The sequence below is a fragment of the Colletotrichum tamarilloi genome (assembly GCF_030869305.1).
Source record: "Colletotrichum tamarilloi strain Tom-12 chromosome Unknown Scaffold_5.1, whole genome shotgun sequence".
Classification (NCBI taxonomy): Eukaryota; Fungi; Ascomycota; class Sordariomycetes; order Glomerellales; family Glomerellaceae; genus Colletotrichum; species Colletotrichum tamarilloi.
In genome coordinates, this window is record NW_026849388.1 from 539,644 (window position 1) to 560,050 (window position 20,407).

General features: G+C 52.5%; 7 protein-coding genes across 7 annotated transcripts; 3 read left to right on the top strand and 4 right to left on the bottom strand.

The window, feature by feature from the left end:
• Positions 1–6,625: 6,625 nt before the first annotated feature.
• CTAM01_02283 (uncharacterized protein) lies at positions 6,626–7,207 on the bottom strand (the record flags this gene model as incomplete). Its single annotated transcript, XM_060518322.1, has 1 exon — positions 6,626–7,207. One exon carries the CDS (start codon positions 7,205–7,207, stop codon positions 6,626–6,628), a length of 582 nt encoding a protein of 193 aa, XP_060386955.1.
• Positions 7,208–10,601: 3,394 nt separating this feature from the next.
• CTAM01_02284 (isochorismatase) lies at positions 10,602–11,455 on the bottom strand (the record flags this gene model as incomplete). The annotated part of the gene is made up of 3 exons (XM_060518323.1): positions 10,602–11,080; positions 11,139–11,321; positions 11,395–11,455. The coding sequence occupies 3 exons, from the start codon at positions 11,453–11,455 to the stop codon at positions 10,602–10,604; spliced, it is 723 nt and encodes a 240-aa protein (XP_060386956.1).
• Positions 11,456–12,979: 1,524 nt separating this feature from the next.
• Positions 12,980–14,422, bottom strand: CTAM01_02285 (uncharacterized protein; the record flags this gene model as incomplete). The annotated part of the gene is made up of 1 exon (XM_060518324.1): positions 12,980–14,422. One exon carries the CDS (start codon positions 14,420–14,422, stop codon positions 12,980–12,982), a length of 1,443 nt encoding a protein of 480 aa, XP_060386957.1.
• Positions 14,423–14,618: 196 nt separating this feature from the next.
• Positions 14,619–14,915, bottom strand: CTAM01_02286 (uncharacterized protein; the record flags this gene model as incomplete). Its single annotated transcript, XM_060518325.1, has 1 exon — positions 14,619–14,915. One exon carries the CDS (start codon positions 14,913–14,915, stop codon positions 14,619–14,621), a length of 297 nt encoding a protein of 98 aa, XP_060386958.1.
• Positions 14,916–15,655: 740 nt separating this feature from the next.
• Positions 15,656–16,256, top strand: CTAM01_02287 (uncharacterized protein; the record flags this gene model as incomplete). The annotated part of the gene is made up of 2 exons (XM_060518326.1): positions 15,656–15,934; positions 16,002–16,256. The coding sequence occupies 2 exons, from the start codon at positions 15,656–15,658 to the stop codon at positions 16,254–16,256; spliced, it is 534 nt and encodes a 177-aa protein (XP_060386959.1).
• An 880-nt stretch (positions 16,257–17,136) lies between these two features.
• On the top strand, positions 17,137–17,677 carry CTAM01_02288 (uncharacterized protein; the record flags this gene model as incomplete). Its single annotated transcript, XM_060518327.1, has 2 exons — positions 17,137–17,445; positions 17,549–17,677. 2 exons carry the CDS (start codon positions 17,137–17,139, stop codon positions 17,675–17,677), a joined length of 438 nt encoding a protein of 145 aa, XP_060386960.1.
• Positions 17,678–18,893: 1,216 nt separating this feature from the next.
• CTAM01_02289 (uncharacterized protein) lies at positions 18,894–19,921 on the top strand (the record flags this gene model as incomplete). The annotated part of the gene is made up of 4 exons (XM_060518328.1): positions 18,894–18,971; positions 19,028–19,080; positions 19,153–19,767; positions 19,858–19,921. The coding sequence occupies 4 exons, from the start codon at positions 18,894–18,896 to the stop codon at positions 19,919–19,921; spliced, it is 810 nt and encodes a 269-aa protein (XP_060386961.1).
• Between the last annotated feature and the right edge of the window lie 486 nt (positions 19,922–20,407).

Genomic DNA, 20,407 nt, shown 5'->3' on the forward strand with positions numbered 1-20,407 from the left:
CCCAGATATTGGTTCCAGGCCCTGGGGACTCTGTTCGGTGCATTACGAATTTCCCAAGGACCCGGGCCAGAGGGAGGTTCCAGAGTGAGGAGACCCAAAAGTCATCTCTATTCTTGGGTGTTTTGCTATGGGGGGGGGGGGGGACACAGGGAAAGGGAAGAGGGCTGTAAATTCTACCGAGATCGATGTCTGGATTGCGTGTCTCCATTGCAATCTTCGGGTCTTTGGACCGTTTTGGGTGAGCTGTGTTTGGATACGGGGCGAGCGCGTGTATTGTGGCGTGCGCGTCTACCCCGTAAGTCTATCCGAGGCTTAGGTAAGGTTTTTCTGGGGGTGTCTGTCTGTGGCTTAGCAAGCAGGCGGCCTCGATTGTGGCGTCGGTTCCCCACGAACAGAAAAGCCACAAGCCTCGGCACTCGCTGTCTTTAGCAGGCGGCCTTTCGACCACCGACACCGACACCGACCGCGGCAAAAAGGTTCACAAGGACCCTTGCGGGGAGGCGCTTGGCTTTGACCCTGTTTGCGTACGGAGTATATGCTCGGTGGTGCTTGGAGGAACTGGATGCCGCTAATACGAACAGGCACAGGCAGGTTTCTTTCTTTGACTACGGACACTTTGATGGATGGAGTTTGACGAAGGATCGGGATGGATCGGAGATCCGGGGGTTTGGATCAGCGGGGGAGTTGAATAGAGAGTGTAGCTGAAGGCCTCGAACTAGCGACCGCTTCTCGGGAGGTTCTTACCTTGGCTTTGAGGAAGCCGAGGAACCAACTTTCCGGTTTTGCTTTGAAGGTTGGGATTTGGGGTATTGCTGTGCCGCGGGATGTTTTCTTCGGCCGGTATACGTAGAGTTCAGTGACGTTCGGTTCCTTTTCGCTCTTTTTCGGGAAGCCAAGGAACGACTGTGACGCGCTGTAGACGCGGCATACCGAGGCTCCGGGGAAACTTGGAAGGAGGAGGGAGTAGCAGCAGTAAAGTCTGGGGTTTGAGTTCAAGCTGTATAGATTGCAATGCCTTGGCTCGATGACAGTATATCCTAACTTCCTGCGGCCCTCCGGGTGAGATGCGGAGAGTCGGGTAAGACGCAAGATGGTCCACTTCCTCACCACCGGGGGACGGAATCTTTCGGACTCGGCCCCGGAGTGCGGAGGAGTTTTGGGGATGAGGAAGGGGGAGGGGTGTAGACAAGATGCAAGATAGTTGGATCCTTACAGATGTTCGTAATTGTCATGTTCATGACCTCGGGGGTTATTGAGTGAGTCACTTGCTTTGTCGGCATCACGAGGGGTTAATCTTGAGATTTGACACCTGGGATTGGCAAGATGGGGGAAACGCAGATTATGGCGTGAGGGGGAAGATCTTGAGAGATCTTTACTGCGTTTTTCTTAACGGTTTCAGCCACACCTTTTGGGATCTTCTCATCGAACGACAATCTGCGTACGATGTCGTCAACGGGACAGAGTCAGAATAATCGACAATTTGAATTCTTCATGATCTGATCTGATCTCATCGAGACCGACCCCAAGACTGATGTCTCGACACCCCCTCAGTGATAACCCGCGGAGGCGAGGACGCCGACCATCTGGAAGGGAGCCGGTCATTCCAAGAAAGGCTCCGAAATGGCTTGCGTCCCTCTGCGAAACCGGACATGATTACCCTCCTTGCGCTTGCGGCTCCGCAATCCGCGGATTCTCGTTGAAGAGCTCAATCCAAGTCATGCTAGGCTTTATTACCGGTTATCGTGAAAGCTACTCCCGACATAACTGATAGGGCTGCTTATAATGCGGGTGAGGTCGGGAGAGAAGGACAGGACAGGACCCTCCCCGCATTGCGTGCGATTACGCTCGCTGCAATGCAGATAAGACCAGCGGACCAGCTCCGTTAGTCGCGGGGTAACTCTTGTCCCAACTTATTTGAATGGAGGCGATACGATTGGTTGGGATAATTCACGTCCAGATAGGCAAGGTTGCTTACCTTTCTCAGTAATAAACTGGGGCCCGATGCATTCCGTTTAGAACTCTAGATCAACATAGTCCGTCTTTACGGCCGCGAGGAACAGGACCCTTGGAAAATCCCTTGCCGCGATTGCGGAATTGTGCACACCGCGGTCCCGCAATGTCGAGGTGGCGGCGCGGCTCTCCCGTCTCCCAATTCCGATCATCCTAGAGCAGCAAAGAGGAAAAGGACAGTATCGAACGGCGGCGCGGACAACATCCGTAGACGCCCCCCTTTAACCGTCGGCTCGGGTTCCAGCGAGAAGACTCTGCAACGATCCCTCATCCAACGGGCTAAAGAGGAGAGCCATAGCCTGGACGAGTGGGTTTGCTCCTCTTGTCTTTTCTCGGCTCCTCCTCTCCCAGTCCCCGCTCCTTGGGTTCCTGGACCCAAGCCAACTCCAGTGGAAAGGCGTGGCAGAGTGGCAGAGTACCAGAGAGCATGGCATTGGCAATCAGCCAAAACCTGGGAACGGTGGAGTCCTGATGGAAGGGTCCCTGCACCGGGATGGGTTCCCGGCGCCTGGACCTCGTTCTTGCGGTTTGACGGGGGGGCTTCACCGTTTATCCAAACACCACTCCCCCCCCCTTGCCCTTATATTGGGGCCTTGGAGAGTCTGAAGCGGAGCTCTTGGAGTCGTAACGGAAAAAGGTGATTGGCAAATTTCGGGAGCCAAACGGGATGCCCCGGCGAATCCCAACGTGTCAAATCTCTCCCACTCCTCTTCTCTTCCCTCAGTTCCCCACCGACACCGACGACGGGACGATCGCTCCCGGGGTCTGGAGAGGGCTCTAGACCTTTTCCGGTCTTTGCGCACTTGCCTGTTTTGTCATGGACTCCTCATGGGCGGTGGAGTCAGCCATCATGGAGACTGGAGCTCCTCTTCGGTGCAAAATTCTGCCAGATGAAAAGTCCACATGGGAAAAAGAGGGCCTCACGGGTTATCAGCGGCGGGATTACTCTTAGCTTGACTTTCGGAAGAGGGGAAATTTGGGAAAAGAAGAGATATGGAGCACTTTAGGAAGCTCTGGAAGCTTTTTCTGCCAGGTCTGCTTGCTAGTGTAGAGAGAAGAGGGAGTCTCATTAACCAAATGGATGAAGTCTCGTTGGAATTTTCGAAGAATGCGGAAGGAGAATGAGTAGGACTAGGTAGGCTTGTAGGTAACTTTTACCCAACGGTCCTTTTGACAGACATCAACAGTGTCTAGCAAAAAGACCCTGTCTACTCTCCCTGCCTCTCAACTTTTCTCAAGATCCCATCTCAACCCCCATATGCGAAAATTTTTGACAAGCGGTATCCATTCGCCCGCTGCGTTCGGCGCCTCTCTTTTGGTCTCGGTGCTTCTTTTCCCGCCGAATCATTCCCCGTCGTAAGCTTCAACACCCGCCTTCTCGAAGCTTTAGATGCTTCAAAAAAGACACCCCAATAGCTAAAGCAAAAGAAGGCCCTTCTTTGACTAGAAGCTCCGCTTTTCCGAGGCTCTTCTTCGGCATTACGGCGAGTTTGATTGGTGACAAATGAACGGTTCAGAAGGAAAAGCTCTCTAACCTCCCCCCTCTCTCGGAGCCTCTCTCCGCAACACACCCCCGGTCCGAAAAGAAAATTCCTTTGCAGGGAAAATTCTTCCATGTGGCTTCTAAAGTGCTGCCAGAGTTTCTCCGCCTTGGAGAAATTCATCCAAGTGGTCGAAGATGCCGGGATTGCTCCACTCCACACCAGCCCAGCCGTCTGGTTTGGCACTCAAAGCACTTTGCGCGTCGAGACCGCGGCACCGCGTAATCTTCGTCTCGGTGTCGTTTCGGTAAACTCGAGTCGTGGAGACACCTACTTTCTCGTAGGGTCAAAGTCAAAGTGGTAGTCGGAGAGTCTCCGACGCACACACCTCTCAGTCTCTCAGTCTTTTCACATCGCGGTCTTTTCTCCGGGGTCTCTCGAGTTCGGGTGGCTCATGAATCGCGTGTGGCGCAACCCAACCACAACCTCTTTCTTACTGTCGTTTTCCAGAAGAACCTTGGAAGAGGTGGGCAAGTCGTCCGAAAGGGCATTCTCAAGCGCAATCATCACCAAAAGCTTGTGAATTTCAGGGACGCAACGCGAACACCTGAATCAGTTATTCCCCGAACTGCAACTTCGACGTCAGCTATGACTTCAGTCTTTTGACATGATGAACAATTTTTGATCGTCCCTTTTCCCGTTCCATCATCCAGGACCCTTATACAACGATGAAATTTCTGTTCAAAATTTTCAACACGCCCCCTCCTTCTTTTGTCGAGATATCAAACGACCCTCAATTTTGTCTCTTTTCCCGGCCGGCAAACGTGGGTATCTTCAAAGTTGACAATTTCTGGCAATATAGAGACTCAGTATTACACACTAGAATCAAGATTCTAGCATGTGGGGGCGTGTGATCCCACAAGGCATGCCACGCGAATTGGCCACCCGCACAGAACTTTTTTTTTTGTTTTTGCTTTCGCTTTAAACCACGCTTCCATCGTCGTTCCGCCGTCATCCTGAAGCACTGGCCCCAAGGGAACTGACGTTCTTTTTCGGGAGACTGACTAGTGTACGCTATTCAGAGAGCGCGCAAAATCCTGACTTCAAAGGATGGCCAAGCCTGGGGAAAACCGGGACGGCGGATTGGTTGATGGCTGTTGGTTGCCCGGGTCTGAAACCCGAGGCGTTCAAGCCACACACAAGTTGTGTAGTTCCGTTACACCGACACACACCGGGCAGGATTCCCCAATCGGTATCAAACGTCACTATTCCTGTTGGTTTGGTTGGTTGGCTGAACGTAAACCCGGCGACCAACTCTGACGCCGTCTGCAACTTCCCGTGTGACATCAACCCCGCCTCTGGATACAGCTCAAAGACGAACCGGGTTCAGCTGTGTTGTTTTCCTTTCTTTGCCGACCTTACAGGCCAACAGATACCTGTTCCTCGGGGGTGACCTATATCTCAGCCCAGCAATGAGTGGGAACAGAGAACAATCAGAGACGAAAGGTGCAAGACAAGCCGACAGAGCAAACATTTTGTGTTTCCTCGATCCAACCAAAGTTGCACATCCATCGTTTGGGCTCCTTCGTTTCGCTCTCGGAGACCCCTCTGCCGTCCGATCAATGGTTTCGGGACGGGTTCCGTTTGGCGTTTTGGAGGAGCCTAGTGATCTGCTACAAGCACAAGCACAAGCGAGAGGAAGGAAAGAACTGGACCGCGGTGTCTATCTACGAGTCTCCAGACCCAAGCCTGGATGGAACCCGTATCCGTAAGAATCCCCTCCCCAAAGAGCTTGAGCATTGGACGGAACGGTTCATCCGCATTCTTCAGTTGCCAAGACCTCAAGGCGGGAAACTCAAAAAGAGAGTATCCGTATCCGCCGTTTTCTTTCTCCGCCTGCGCAAGCACCAGCAGGAAAGCGCATGCACGATTGACGGATGGCCCCCCGGTAAACCGTGTTGTCAAACTTCCCGGACAAAACGTGGCCGTTGAGGGGTCGTAGAGTCGTAGGGTCGTAGTAAATTTGCCCGAAACGGCAGGTTCAGTTCGGTCTAAACGGATCGACCGCTACCAAAACGTCGAGATCACTTTATCCGCCGTTACCGCACCTCTTATCGCAGCTCTGGCAGCTCTCGGGTCTTTCCGAGATAAGATACGAGATACCCCCCGACATCCATGCCCGAGCAAGACATTTACGGTGAGTGGTGCGCGTGGGGTTTTAGGTACTACCGGCGTCCGGCACCGATACGGACCGGGCTTATCTCACCGCGCAGCTTCGTATCTGTAAGTGTACGGTGACACTCCCATCACGGATGAAGCTTCTCGTATGCTGTCATCCTGTTGGCATTGCTATTTTCAAACCTTTGTCGCTGGAACACCTTAGAATGGATGGATGGCGGTGGCACCACCACGCCTACACTTCAAACAAACGAAGAAAAGCCAGCGACGCCTCTTCCGTCTTTCCCCCTCCTGATAGCGGAGGGGAAAGATAGAGAGGGGGTGAGCTGGGCTGAGCTGAAGATCCTCTGCACGGATTTTTGCGCTCGAGGATCCCGTGCCTTTCCGTCCGCAAGCGCAACAAACGCCCTTACGTTTATTTTTGATATCTGGGTGTGTTTGGGGGTGGTAGTGTAAAGAGGCGCAGAGGATTGAACAGCAAACGTCTGTTCTTTCGCGATGCGAATTCCCCCGTAAGCCCCGGCGCCCCAAGCAGAGGTCCGTCCGGGCGAGGGGGGTTCCGTTGGACCACTGAATAAGATAAGATACGGATACATACCAAGCCCGCGCGTGGGCGCGCCATTCATTCGCGACGTCTTTGAGCGAGAGTGCTGGCTGTGCAGGTGGGGGTTTCGTTGTTCACTGACTGTTTCCTTCACCGACGAGACGGCGGTGGGGAGAGTGAGCGTGGGGGGTTGGTGTTTTTGGTGGTTGTGTGTTGTGTGTTGTTGTTGGGTGATGTGATGCGTTAGTTGACCACCACCCCTCCTCTGATACCTTACCTTACCGCCAACCTGCCTTACGTAGGTATGTATGTATTCTGCCACCGAAGCCCGGAGGCGGTAAAGCCCCCTCGTATCGAACAACCCAATATTGGCAATTCTTGCAAGAAAAATCTTGGTCGGAAGAGTCGTTCGTCAGAGCTTGCTTTTGTGGCTGCATACGCCTGTTTTTTTCTTGCTATTCATGATTTCTTCTCCCAACGGCGGCTGCGGCTTGCGGGCCCCCCGCCCCTCCCAAAGCCCAGGCCCTTTCTTCCACCTACAAGTTACATCATCGTCACCGCCATATGCCAAACACCCATCAGGGTCGAAATACTGCATGCCTTGGGACCTCTCTTTGGGTCTTGAGGGGTGTGGCGTGTGCTGCAGGGCAACGCAAAGGGGGAGATTGATCGGGCAGGAATAGCAACCAAATTGGAACAAGAGAGACAAGAAAGAAAAGAAGACCTGCAGTATCTGCAAGAAATATGACAACTGACAAAGTGAACAGGGCCTGGAGCGGTCTTGGGAGACTCGAGAGTCCTGGAACCCACCCGGGGCAACTCGGGGAATCTCTGCGCGACCGCAGTGTCTCGTCGATCCCAACGCTTGCGAGATTACAGAATTTACAGAAAAATCAAGAGGTGCAGAAAAACAAAAGCATACACCCCCGGGACGAAACCCCACGGGCCTGGGTCTGGGTGCCGGCCATGGCCGCCGAGCAGCAGCGGACAGCATCTCGCAGGTGTCCAGCCTGCTTCTGCCTTGCCTACCACGCTGCCACGCAGTTGCGTGCTTCAGGTGGCAGCGGTCACTGGGCACTGAGCGGTGTCTGCAGCGGTAGTACCGTAATCTAGACGCTTTGGTCCGCTGTCGGGAGATGGGCGATCCTGAGATATCGTGTGTTCCAGGCCTTACTGCGTAGGTTGTCTACCCCTCCGGAGGCAGGCTCCGGAGTGACGAGCACCTCTATCTTACCCCTCCCCTCACAACCGCCTTACACGACAACCATTTGGTCAGCTCATAGTTAAGGTATAATGAGGTGAAGATACCAATCACTTTGGAGCCCAATCTAAGCAACGTGGGCATCGCACACAGCACACCCCTCGGCGTCATGTCGAGATACCGCCTTATTCTCGACGGCCTTTGCTCCGAAAATCGCATCCACCCATCAAGACAGTCACAGAGCATCGTAATGAGAGAATCATCCAGAATGACTTCGCCGCGATTCGCGATACTCATCCCACCATCACCTATCACCACGAATAACCCCTCCCCCCACGGTCAAAGTGCAGATGACAATCCAAGTTGACAATACTCATCTCTGGAACGCGACGTGAAATCAGTCGGGCGCGTCCCCGTCACATCACGCACTTCATCACAGTTGACGGATGCCAATAGCACTCGCAACGTTCAAATACGGGTGTGCAACACAAGAAAAGCGTCTGGGTGACCGCGTCCCATGGCCGGCGCTCGGGACCTGACTGGTCGGGCGCGTGCGAGGGGCCGCGCTCCAATCACCGTCCGGCGCATCGCTCAAGTTTCGTGATGCTCGTCGTCTGTTGGGTGAGTTCCGTATTGGATAATGTGATGGCCAATCCAGTTCACCATCACCGTTTGGATATCAAACTGTCTGCCTACTCGTCTCATCCCGTTTGTTGCGTGCGCGTCGCAATCACATCTCTCTTCCCTTCATCAGTCTGTGACTCACCCATGGGAGATTATCGGTGATGCGGTGGATGCGAAAAGAAGAAGGTTTCCGTCGGTCGCAGACCTACTCTGCATCTTGCACACCGCGATTTCCCTTTCCTCATGCGCACTCATGCAAGCCAGACGCAGATTTCTTGATTATCGCTGCATGCGCCGGCACCCTCTCAGGGCTTCACCTCTCTTTCCACCTACCACCCCCGGTCTGCTGCCCGCTTTCCCATGTCCCGCTGCATCAAATCCGATAGCGGGCCGCCATGAGCGCCGTAATGCACACACCACAACCCACAGCTGCCACCCCATCCCGTTCCTCCGCGTTAGGGTTGCAGGAGGGATATCCAGATACATGTACTTCGCCTTACGTGCGCTACCGGCTACGCAGGCATGGGGAATCCGAAATAAGGTATGCGGTGTGTCTCTGCCGTGTGTGGTGTTGTATAACCCGTACCGCTGTGACACCGTGACAGACGTCCAGTGCCAACCCAAGCTGAAGGTTGAGGGGCCAGGGGTGGCTTAGGTGCCTCCCCGATTCGCCCGCGATCGTGCAGCTTGCATCCCGAAGGGGAGAAAAAGAAAGCAGGGCAAAGAGAATCAAGCAAGAAGCAAAAAGCAAACGCCCAGAAGCATCGCAAGCTGAAACCGCATCCCTTTAGAAAGAAACTAAATACCCCTGTCGAGTTCAGGTTTGGGTTCTGCCACCCCTCTATCCATCCATTGATACTTACCTGTTCAACTCAGCTGCATACGGCACCCGTGTTCACCGCTCTCGATATAATCACAAAATGATTTTGAGAACAAATGACAATATTACGGATATAAATGCCCAAAAAATGACCGATGCGTCTCATCCTGCGTATATGTCTGAGGATCCTTGGCATCGGAGAATGAACTGTCTCTCGGGCTCTCCACCAGCTGTCTCATTGCCCACATCCGCCAGGGGGCAGAAGAATCACCCAAGACAAGCCTGGCCTAGATTTCGAGACAGCAAAAGCAAGGCGGGAACAAGACAGGTCCATTCCAAACGATCTCACAGTCTAGACAGTTTGGGCCCTTGGGGTCCTGTTTGCGACAATAGACCCCTGTCACGGCCGCCAACTGGCAGACGCACCACTGCGTTGTCTCCGATCGAGTACGCCAGATCGTCAGGGGAACGGAACCCCTCGTCAGGCTTTTCTGGTCTTTGCTTCTCTTACTGCTATCCGCTCTTTGTGCTACGATGAGTGACGTGTTGTCTATGGTGATAGATATGGGGCGCCGTTGAGGGCGTTACGCATCGACCACACTCAAAGTGGTTTGCTTTTGGACGAACGTTGGCATGATGCAGGTGGTGCCACCGCTTTTTCTTCTGTCCACCGCCTAGAAAGAAAATCCTTGCCGCGACGAGGATTGGTCTTCGGCGTCTGGTGATTCTTGCAACTGATGAAAGTCTTCGTGTTACTTGACGTGTTACCTTGAGGCCGTACCTGATCGTGCCGTAAGTTTGATGCGGATGGCGCTCTGAGGCATGTATGGCGGTCAGGCACAATATCCGCAAACGCCATTTACCCCTGAGCTGAAAGTGAAGCCGGAATCCAGAGACTCCTGTGAACAGCCCTTATGAGGCATACATGCCAACCATCGAGATCTTCCCATCCGTCCCCCTCCGTATCCGTCAAAAGCAACAACCCACATACTGAGAAACCTAACGGCGCTGCTTCATCCGCATACGGTCTCTAACCCTACCACTCTCGCGTGGGAACTCCCCTCCGGCATCCGCGGCGGTTGTCAAACTTACATGAACCGCACGCAGCTCACCGCTGATCACTTATACAGCCCTCCCTGTAGACCGCTTCATCGGGCCGCGTCGAGGTTCCCACTTATCACACCCCGGAAGAAGACGTTGCGTTCTGCATCTGGCCCCGGCGTTGGTATCCACTTGACCGGCCCCGTGTTGGCCCGTGTGTTCGGCGCCGGGTGGCCCGCGACTTGCCTATTCGGGATATGGGAAGTCGGGGGACTGGGTCACTTTGGATGATCTGCAAACGGTCCGTTGATATAAATAAGACTGAGTCAGTTCACCACAAGTTATGGTATGCGATGGGCGGTTTCCGTATGTCTTGCTATTCCACGATCGGCTTCAAGAACAAGAGCGGGCGGCTTTTTCTCACTTTTTCCTACCATGTAGGAGACAAGATCAGTCAAAAGTTCTCTATTATGTCCATTTTGAGTCCATTCTGGAATTTTGCGAAACAAAGACACCAGGAAGATGCCAATCTCTATTATAGCCGCGGAGGCTCATCAATGAGAGACAAGAAGATGAAGTACATGGAGCCATGTCGAGCGTCCTGGGAATACCCAGGATTTTCCACAGTCATTATTTTCGGGAATCATACCATCCTCCCATTCTCAACCCAGAGAACACCCAAATTTTTACTCCGCTTCTGTCCTACAAAGGCAGAGTCTCCTGAGCCGCAGAAACGGAACCGTTGTTAACGGCAGCGCGGTGGCCGCGGGCAATGTATCCGTAGGCGGGGTAGTAGGTGTCGAGCCAGGAGAAGAGCTCGAGGGCGCCGGGGGTGTTGCGCCAGTCGCGCATGAGGTCGAGGGAGATGGAGAAGAGGGAGACGACCTGGACGCCGGCGGCGGCCATGCGGTCGTTGGAGACGTCGCGGATGAGCTCGGTGGTGGTGCCCGAGGCCTCGACGTTGGCCCAGACGGAGTAGCCCTCGGCGCGGAGCGACAAGGCGAGGAAGGTGGTGCAGACGTCCGTGGTGATGCCCGCGAGAATGATTTGCGACTTGTTGGCGGCGCGGACGGCGTCGCGGAAGTCGGAGTTGTCCCAGGCGTCGACCTCGCCGTTGCGCTTGATCAGGGGCGCGGTGGGGTGCATGTCGAGGATCTCCTGGGGGAGGGGGCCGTTGGGACCTGTTGGTTTCGTTTGTCAGATATCTGAAAGCAATAAGAGGGGTTGAGGGACTCGTACCGGTCTCGGCGGAGGTGGTCAGGACGACGGGGAGGTCAAAGACCTTGGCCAGGGAGGAGTGAGCGAGCATCGAGTTGCGGTAGAGGGTGGGATCAAAGTCGCGGGCGAGGTTGAAGAGACCCTCCTGCATGTCGACGACGAGCAGCATCGAGTCGTTCTTGTTGAGCCTCTCCCAGGGGACGGCTTTGGCTCGTGTTAGTAGAGCTGTGCTGTATCCAAGGAGACTTGAGATGAAGCCATTGGGTGGGAAGCTTACCATCAGCATTGGCGACGGCGGAGAAGAGCGCCGAGACGGCGACAGTCATGGAGAACTTCATCGTGAGAGAGAGGATGTCTTGAGGTATTGGACCTTTGGCGAGTTGTTCGAGTCTTTGAGATGAAGGAGACTGCTCTTGATTTGTCTGCTGGATGAGGATGGAAGAAAAAGCGATGATTAGAGGCAAGGCCCTTCTCTCTTCTTATACAGAATTCTAACGATGTACAGCGGAAGCAAAAACGCCCTCAAGTGACAGTAACACCAGTGGCCAAAGTCCCTCATTTCGGAGTAGACTCCGTTCAGCCAGCATCGTGGACGAACGCGTGGTTGTCAATGACCAAGCCAAGCACGTTATCGACAGGTGGGGTTTCCAATAGATCCGAATCCTAGAAGCATAAGGAACAATTCCGAATAGTCGACATGCAAGATGCAGGGCATTGTCAAAGCCTTGCCCGTCCCTCCTTGATAGGAAATTTCCCCGTTAGGAAACATGCTGAAGTTGACGATGGGGAAAAGGCGTATGGCTTTTGGCAAGCATTCGGTAACCAAGACGTTGGACGTTAGTAAGCTCCCCTGGTTCATCCAATGCCACAGCGAACCCATCAAGCCTCTTCGGTAGTTTGTGATGTTTGTCATTGGGTGGTTCACGCTTACCGAGCGGTCCTGGGTTGCTTCGAGGTGGAACTCCGCTCGGTGCGACCCACACCCGCATATTGAGATTGCGGAGAAAGGTGAGCATTGCCGTTCTTCTCTGTAAATCCGGTCTCCGTCATGGAGTTGTTCCCTCTTCCGAGATCTCGTTGCTGGGGAGCCTGGAGGCAGTCGATGCGTGGGCTTGACTAAGCTCGACAAATTCGATGTGACCGAGAAGAATTTACCTTACCTACCTTACCTAACGCAGTGCGAGCAAGGTTAGCAAAGCATTGAGTAAGATAGACGAGCTGCAGAACCTCATTTCCCCAGCCCCACCGACGTAGAGCTTCAGAATATGACGTCCTGCCTACTTGGCGATGGGAAGATGGGGCAGACGTTGGTGGCTTAGCTAAGTACCATGTCGGTATTTGATAAGGCGAGGGCTTTGCTTGGTGAGATGCGTCCCGCTCCGTTGTGGAGACCATCGGGAACCGATGCCGCCATGTCAGAGTGGAGGCGCCGATTCCTAAGCTGAGATTGCGAGTGTGTCAGCACCCATCCGTTCACGTGGGAGCCGTGTCTGGTGTAAGAAAGCATCACTAGGGCTCCTTGGCACTTCTCCGGTGAGATACTGGTTTCCTTAAGATCTTCCCAATATCAGAATTAGCTGTACTTACCTCAATTTGGACATACCAAGTACTTAAGTACTGGGCTGCGCGACATATTCCAGACGTCACTTAGGTGTCAAACAGGCTCAAAGGATACTTAGGGGTCGTGAACTATGGCAACAGGGAGCATTGACTGGGAAAAGGGTTTGGTGTTGCACAACTTGATTTTCGTCATCGAGAATGCCGAATCAACAGCTTTCAAAAAGCGATGATGGCTCAGACAATCCACACAGAAGATAAAGAAAAAGAAGCTGAAAATCGCATTTCTCAGGTATCTGCCATATCTACACCTCGGTATGCTCGGCATCAACGCCCCTGTATTCGAAGAACTTGTTCCACTCAGAGTCCTTGATGAGCGCTTGAGCCAGTTCCTTCTCGTACATGATGGCAATCTCCAGACCCTCATCTGACTCAGGCGTCGGATCTCGAGGCGGGTAGACAAGAATGCCACCCTCAGATATTCGACCCATTAGGTATCGATAAGTCGCAGGCTTCCCGAAGCCAAAGTCTGCCGAAGGAATATTGGCGTCACGGTGGTCTACCACAATGGTCGACATGGGCGGATGCGAATCGATTCTTGAGTTGAGGCTCGACTTCACGCGGATCGTCGCCACCATCTTGAGCGTTTCGTCGAGACTTTCTTGCGTCACGCTGTCCGTCAGTTGTCGCACATACCGAGCTACCCGCCAGAACGGCCAGTCTGAGATGAGCTCCGATACCGTGGGTTGTTCCACGGGTGCCGTCGTAGACATGGCCACGTACATGACGTTTTGCTGAGTGCGAGCGGGCACCTTTGGGCTGTGCAGACGTCGACGCATGTCGATGGTCTCGCACCAGAAGAGCTTTGATTCTGGCGGAGTCTTGAACACCGGGGCTCTGAGACGAGTCATGTGCCGCCACATGAACGCCGAAAAGGCGTCGTAAGTCGAGACCCACGTACCGTCCTCAGGCTTTGCAAGGTCTTTCAGCTGAGCGGCTTTACTCTTTGGTAGATGGAAGAGAAGGCAGATTCCGACTTTGTGGTTGGGGTGTCTGTCAGGTGGCGGTGGTCCATCAACCTTCTCTTCCCCTGGAGGCTCGGGCTTGAGAAAGCGGGAGACATCATTACAGGCCGGGTCCCACGAAGGGTAGGGAGTGCCATTGCTAAACGCAGAACAATTCTCGGCCAGCTGGTGGATGAAGCCGGCCCAGGCCATGACGTCTTGGGAGTAATGATGGTGGTGCGTGCTGAAGACGAGTCCGCCGCGGACGAAGTTTGCCTTGAAGCCTGCCATGACGGGACTATGCTCCGGAGTCGCCTCGGGCCTCTCGCCGTAAGTCATCAGTGACACGGCCCAGAGCCTGAGATCGCCGAGGGATACGGCGCTGAAGTTGGCTTTCTCAATGTCATCGAAGGACGGATACTTGTCGGCATCCTCTGGGGCATCAAGCCATTGAACGACGAAGCGGACGGTCGAGTCCTTTCTTTTGGTGAAGGAGTAGTCGCCCCAAGGGTCTTTCTCGATTCTTCCGTTTAACTGGCGGACCTGAGCAAGCGTTCTCTCAAGACCTGCTTTCAGAACTTCGATCACTCTTGGTTTGGCGGCATCGTCTAGGCGGAAGAATACGGCGTAGTGGTTATATGTTTGGCACGTCAAATAATCTAGGGTAGAGACTCTGAATCTCTCCACTTCTGGGTCGTTCTCCCAACCGTGAGGATGAAGATCGTAGACCTCTTCTTTTGGCATGATTTATTGGTTCTGCATCGAGATGATTTGGAGGGAATTGCAGGTCTTCGGACTCAAATATCGCAAAATGGCAAAAGACATAGAACCTAGTGGCTGGGGTCGTCTTGTGCCGCATCAGATTGAACTGCGACCATGTCGGAAAAGACTCCTTCACCCTGACACCTTCCCCAGGCCCCTCAAAACATTCTTCGATTTGTTAATCGCTGATTGGAGGATTCAACGAGCAGTATTCCCGATTCGGTGGGTTAAGTCGTGAACCAACGGCTCGCCAAGGACTCTGTTTTGTTGGCCGGGTGTGTAGAACCCCATCAGAGCCATAGCCAACATCTACATGCTTGCAAACCCCATTTACCATGGATTTTGCTTCGAGAATGGATTTTTTTTTCCACATCATGTGTTCAATCATTAGGCAGGAAGGTGGCTGCCAGTATCTGCCGGTCGAAATGCACGAGGTAATTCTTGTACCAACGAGAATGTGGCTGTGTGGAATCATACTACTAGGGGTATTCTGTGCCGAATCCCGATCAAACATACAATCTCAGCCCCCTGAACATTTGGAAAGAGTGAGAGTCTCTTGGGTTTATTTGTACTCAATTAACATCGCGATCTTTGTGGTTGCCGTGGCTGTACCCAGGAGGGCCATGGCAACCGATAGCTGTTGAAATCCCATGTCACCTCGTCACATAACCCTAGAATAATATTAATCATAGGCGTTCGGGAAGAAACGATTTTCAGAGATGTTGTCCACGCGTGGGTATGGGAACAAAGTCAAAAGTCTAGATGTCAAGTCCGCAACGTTAAATGGCCCCTGATAACCAAGCGATATACACAATTGCCTTCACTTGAGAACTGTGATGATTTTCCTATCATGTATTCAGGATCTCTATCAAAATCGAGGACAAATGCACATATTGGTTCTTATTGCTAGGTAAGTATGGAAGACCGGAACCACCGTCGACCGCGTCACTGCCTGATTAACCCATACTTCCTTCCATCTACCTAGATCCTTCCGTTTTTTGACTGCAGCGCGAATTTCTTTTTCCTCTTTCCTTTCCGATTCACTGGATCTCCCGACTTCATATTATCCACACTCAAGTGAGCTTCAAAACTTCTTCATCCCCCACAACCACGCACCCATAACCACAAAATACCTGCTTCTGCAACAATCACCAAGTCACCAAGATAGAAGTAAGTTTTCCTTCAACCAAAAATGCTTCTAAATTCAAAATACTGATGAGATTTAGCCAAAATATCTCCGCCGCACAGCAAAAACCTTCACACACTAAGAACTTACCACAGTATGCTCTATCCGATCATCACTTCCAGAGTGAACTTATCAAACTGACAAAAATCTTTCAGAAGAACATCATGGCTGACCAGAACCTTCCTGAGATGTCCGCATCCGATGTCAACTTCATGTGTCATGTTTTTATGCACATGACCGAGAAGCCCGTGATTGACTGGGACAGCTTCGCTGTTGCCGCTGGCTTCAAAAGCGGGGGTGTCGCTCGAGTACGTTCGCGGTCCCCTTGACAAAAATACTTACGCAATCAACATGTGCTAATACTTTGACGTTCAGACCAGGTGGGGTCAGATCAAGCGCAAGTTCACACCGGCTGATCAGGCCACCCCCAAGAAGAAGGCTGCGCAGGCTTCTACCAGCACCCCGACTTCTGGCTCGAAGGTCACGAAGCCCACTGGACGAGTTGGCGCCAAGGGCGCCAAGGGCAAGAAGATCGTCAAGGATAAGAAGGTCGAGGATGAGGAGGTCGAGGACGAGGCCGGTGATGACAAGGCTGTCATCAAGACCAAGGAAGAAGTGTTCGACATTTAAGAAGACTTCTCGATTACCAGATTGCCGAGAATGAGTGGATGTTCAGGAACGGAGATCTTTGGAGAGGTGGATTCTAGGCGTGGCCTATACGATATGTCCACGGTGCCAGGATAGTCTGGGGATAGCCCAGCCAGGAAGTCGATACGATCTCGAGTTTACAGGAGCACTTTTACCCTTCTCGTCGTGACTTCTGGGAATGTTCAAGTCCATACGCCACTCGAGTAACATCTGTCCATATGTGAGATCACGCTTCATGTCTGGCCTGATACTCAGATGAGTAAGTCTGCAACACCCAAAAGCCACTGCCCATCACCGTTGAGTCTGACCTGATCTCGTTAGGCCTCAATATGTCAGTAAGAAAAGTATAGGATCAGCAAAACAACCTTGAAGTCACTTGTGGTGAGGTCCTTCATTTATTTATCTTTCTCTCCATCAGAATTGTCAGTTGTCTTTGCTCTTCTTGTCTCTTCTCGCCTCCATTGTTATCTATCTTGCCACACTTTTCCAGTTTTCAGTATTGCCAGCCTCCCTCGGTAGCCTAACTTGACGGAACGTTGACTGATCTGCTCCCGCCCCGTACGGGCACAGCAGCCTCACAAGGCGGGTACTCTGAGTGAGGGCACCTTCTCGACTGATGGACCGGTGCCTATGGGGGACTCAAAACCCCTTCTACTGAGGCTGAAGCCGAAATTTTCTTTCTTCCTTCTTCCCACACTTTTCCCAGGTCACTCAGCAGACACATAGACAACTTGCAAAATCCAGCATTACTCTCCACATCGATATCTACACATCACCAGACACCATCGTAAGTTACTTTACTCTCACATATCTCATACTTGAGAAGCCTTCACTGAAGATTTTACTGACTTGAGCTAGCATAATGCCTCCCAAGAAGTCCACTGCTACCGAGGGCGAGTCCGCCCTCCCCATCCTCACGGAAACCGAGGCCAGGTTCGTCAAGGCTGTCTTTGACAGCATGAATACGCGCCCTGACATCGACTATGAAAACGTCGCCGGTATCATGGGCTTGGCCAATGGCAAGAGTGCCAGAGACCGCCTTCGTACCATCTCCAAGAAGCATGGCTGGTCCGCCACTGATGGCTCCAGCGGTGGCAGCCCTGCTAAGAAGCCTGTCGGAGTGAAGAAGACGCCCGTCAAGAAGAAGGGCATCGCCCAGCGCAAGAAGAAGGTGAGTCGTATGATATGTTTTTGCAATTCATTCCCCGGAATTTTCTTTTTCTTCAATCCTCAAAGTATCTCCTCCGTCAAGTACCTATGCTGACCATTAATAGACCGCCAAGAAGAACGAGTCTTCCGGCTCTGACGTTGACGAGGACATCACGGGCAAGCTCGAGTCTGACACCGATGGCGAAGCTGCTGCCAAGGCAGAGCTCAATAACCCGGATAGCGACTCCGACTGAATGTCTTCGCTGTGACTGAACGCTGTGTTCCAGTCAGTGCTCAGCAGGAAAGGGATACGAAGCCGGCGAACTCTCTGCATATGGTCTTAGCGTGGGGAATATCTGGATTGGGGTTGGGTGATAGCAGGATATGCTAGCTTGAGCAACTCAATTCTAACTCGTCTCAGAAGCCGTATCCTTTTCGAAACCATAATGTCATCGTAAAGCCTACCTATTTGCCCTTCATTTCTTGATTTCCTGAAGCTCAGCCTGATTTTTCTGGGTCTAGAAATTGTCTCTAGGTCGAGGAATGGTCCATCAAGCAGGGTCTGATCCGTATAGCTATGTCTTGTAATCATCCCAAGATCTAGATTAGTATTCCCGTTCTTTCTGTGGCTCTCGCCTTGTCTGAACAACGTCTGATCATTGTGTTGTCGTCTGGTCTTCTTTTCGTCCAGATTTTGCTCGCCATTTGTTGGAATTTCTTTGACCAACTGCCTTGTCTCTTGTCACCTTTTGAACCGCATACTCTTGCTTCTTGTCTAGATAGGTAGCTCTCGCTATTTCGTCTGGTCTTGTTTTCGATTAGAGCATCTTCTCCATTATTGATACGACCCTTCAACCACTCGACTGATCTGCCTCATTCATGTTTTGAACCACCTGTGAGTGCCTCTTGTCTCAGGTAGACAGATCTCACCATATGGTCTAATATTCAAATGTGTATCCTAAGTTCTCCCGCTAGCACAGTGAAGTTCCTTTAGTCAACTGCCTGATCAGCCACATTCTGAACTAGTTGTTCCTGCCTCTTGTCTGAGTAGCTCTCGCCTTATCACCTGATCATTGAAGTGTCGTCAAGTGTCTTGCCTTTCGTCCAGACTGTTCTCGCCTTTCGTCCAGACTGCCATGGTCGTTCGTCTTGACTACCCACTGACGGTCCGGACTGCTCCCGCCATATTGATAAGAGCCTTCAGGCACCTGCCTAACCTGTCCACATCTTGAACCACTTGTACCCGCCTCATCTCCTGGGTTCTTGCCAATCCCAGTCCATCAGAGACCAAGCTTGACTATTTGAGCCAGCCTCTCACCAGAACTTCTCACCAACCTAACTCTTCTTCACAACAACCCCTCAACCTTCCAGCTCTTGGGCCTTGCTTTCGGAATTCATCTTCATATAAGACTACTCATACTTAACTTCCCCCAACAATACCCATACTCAACCTCTTCCACTCCACTCAAGATGGCTTCTGTCGGAACCGATGCTGAGGGCCAGGTGACCTTCCTGGTTCACTGCATCAAGCATTCTTCCAGTGGAAAGGTAAGTGCCATATCACTTGATTACATCTAGAGACTCAAATCATCTAACAAGAACAGATCGATTTCCAGGCGGTTGCTACCGATTGCAACATCGCGTCCAAGGCCGCTGCGTAAGTCAAATTTCTTCCCACGCTCCTCGTCAAGTTTTCGACAGGAACAAGCTGACCTGGCATGCCGTCCAGTGCCAAGCGTTTCGAGCGCATCCTCAAGCCTCATGGCATGAAGACTAGCGACTTGTCCAAGGCTGGCCCCATAGGCAGTGCTGCACCTCCTGGTGGCAGCAGCGCCAGCCCCAAGACCCCGGGCAAGGCTACGCCGAAGTCGAAGGGCAAGCGCACCCCTACTGAGACTCCTACTAAGGAGACGAAGCGCGTTAAGCTGGCTAACCACCCGGCTGTCTCGTCTTACAATGACGAGGACGATGCTGAGGATCTGCCTCAGTTCAAGGTCAAGGACGACCCCGAGGCCTCTGGCACTGACTCAACCAACGGTTCGTACAACGACATCCCCCGAGGCCGCGATGGCGATGACGATGATGACTTGCAACTTCTCTACGTTGTGGAGAAGACGAGCGATTGCCCGATTCACGATTGCGGCGGATCTCGAAGTCCTTCTTCCGCGTCCGTTTCGAGCGATACTAATACCGAGGGTTTCACACAGATGGTCCCAAGGCCGACGAGCATGCCGAGATTTAGCGACATGCCAGCTTGCTATCAGGGCTGGGGATTCCCACAGGAAATGCCAGTCTACGCATGGCCAGATACGTGCGCGATACATGGGGAGCTAGAAGCAGCACAGTTAGCCGGGATATGTGAGTAGTTTTTAGTCAGTTCTTCCAAGACTTTTCTAACAAATTCTGAGTAGGATTGGAGATTGGCTCTTTACAGGGACGATGTTGCCGTCATGGCTCACCAACATGCGCTCGCAGAGATGGCTCATACATGGGAGTGAAAATGGTTAGGGTGAATTAGAGACTCAAGAAATAGAACGAGTGACGTTCACTTCTTTCGCAATGCAATGATCTTCATACAGGCTTCGTGAGACTCGAGAATGGTGCGTGCTGTTGAAGGTTCCGCCATGGCGCTGCCTGATTGGGAAAGTGGAACTGTCTCGGCAACGGTCGGCATGGGTTATCCCACTTCTTCCGGAGCATTTGGGGCTCAATTTCAACGACACCCTTACTTCATTTGTAAGGATAGCCTCCTCGTGGAGTTCCGTGCCTGCCTTTCACCACGGCGATTGCTTGTCGTATCCTGCGCCAGTTGAATCGCATAGGATATGACATAAGTCTGTCATGAGGGTCCATGATGCTACCCAATTTGCTTCATCGCATGCCTTGTTTGCCGTCCCGGGTCTTCTGGCCTTCAGACGGTGCTGCTGCTGCGCGCGCGGCGGGAATCTTGCGAGTGATTGATATTGAAATCTCATGTGATAAGT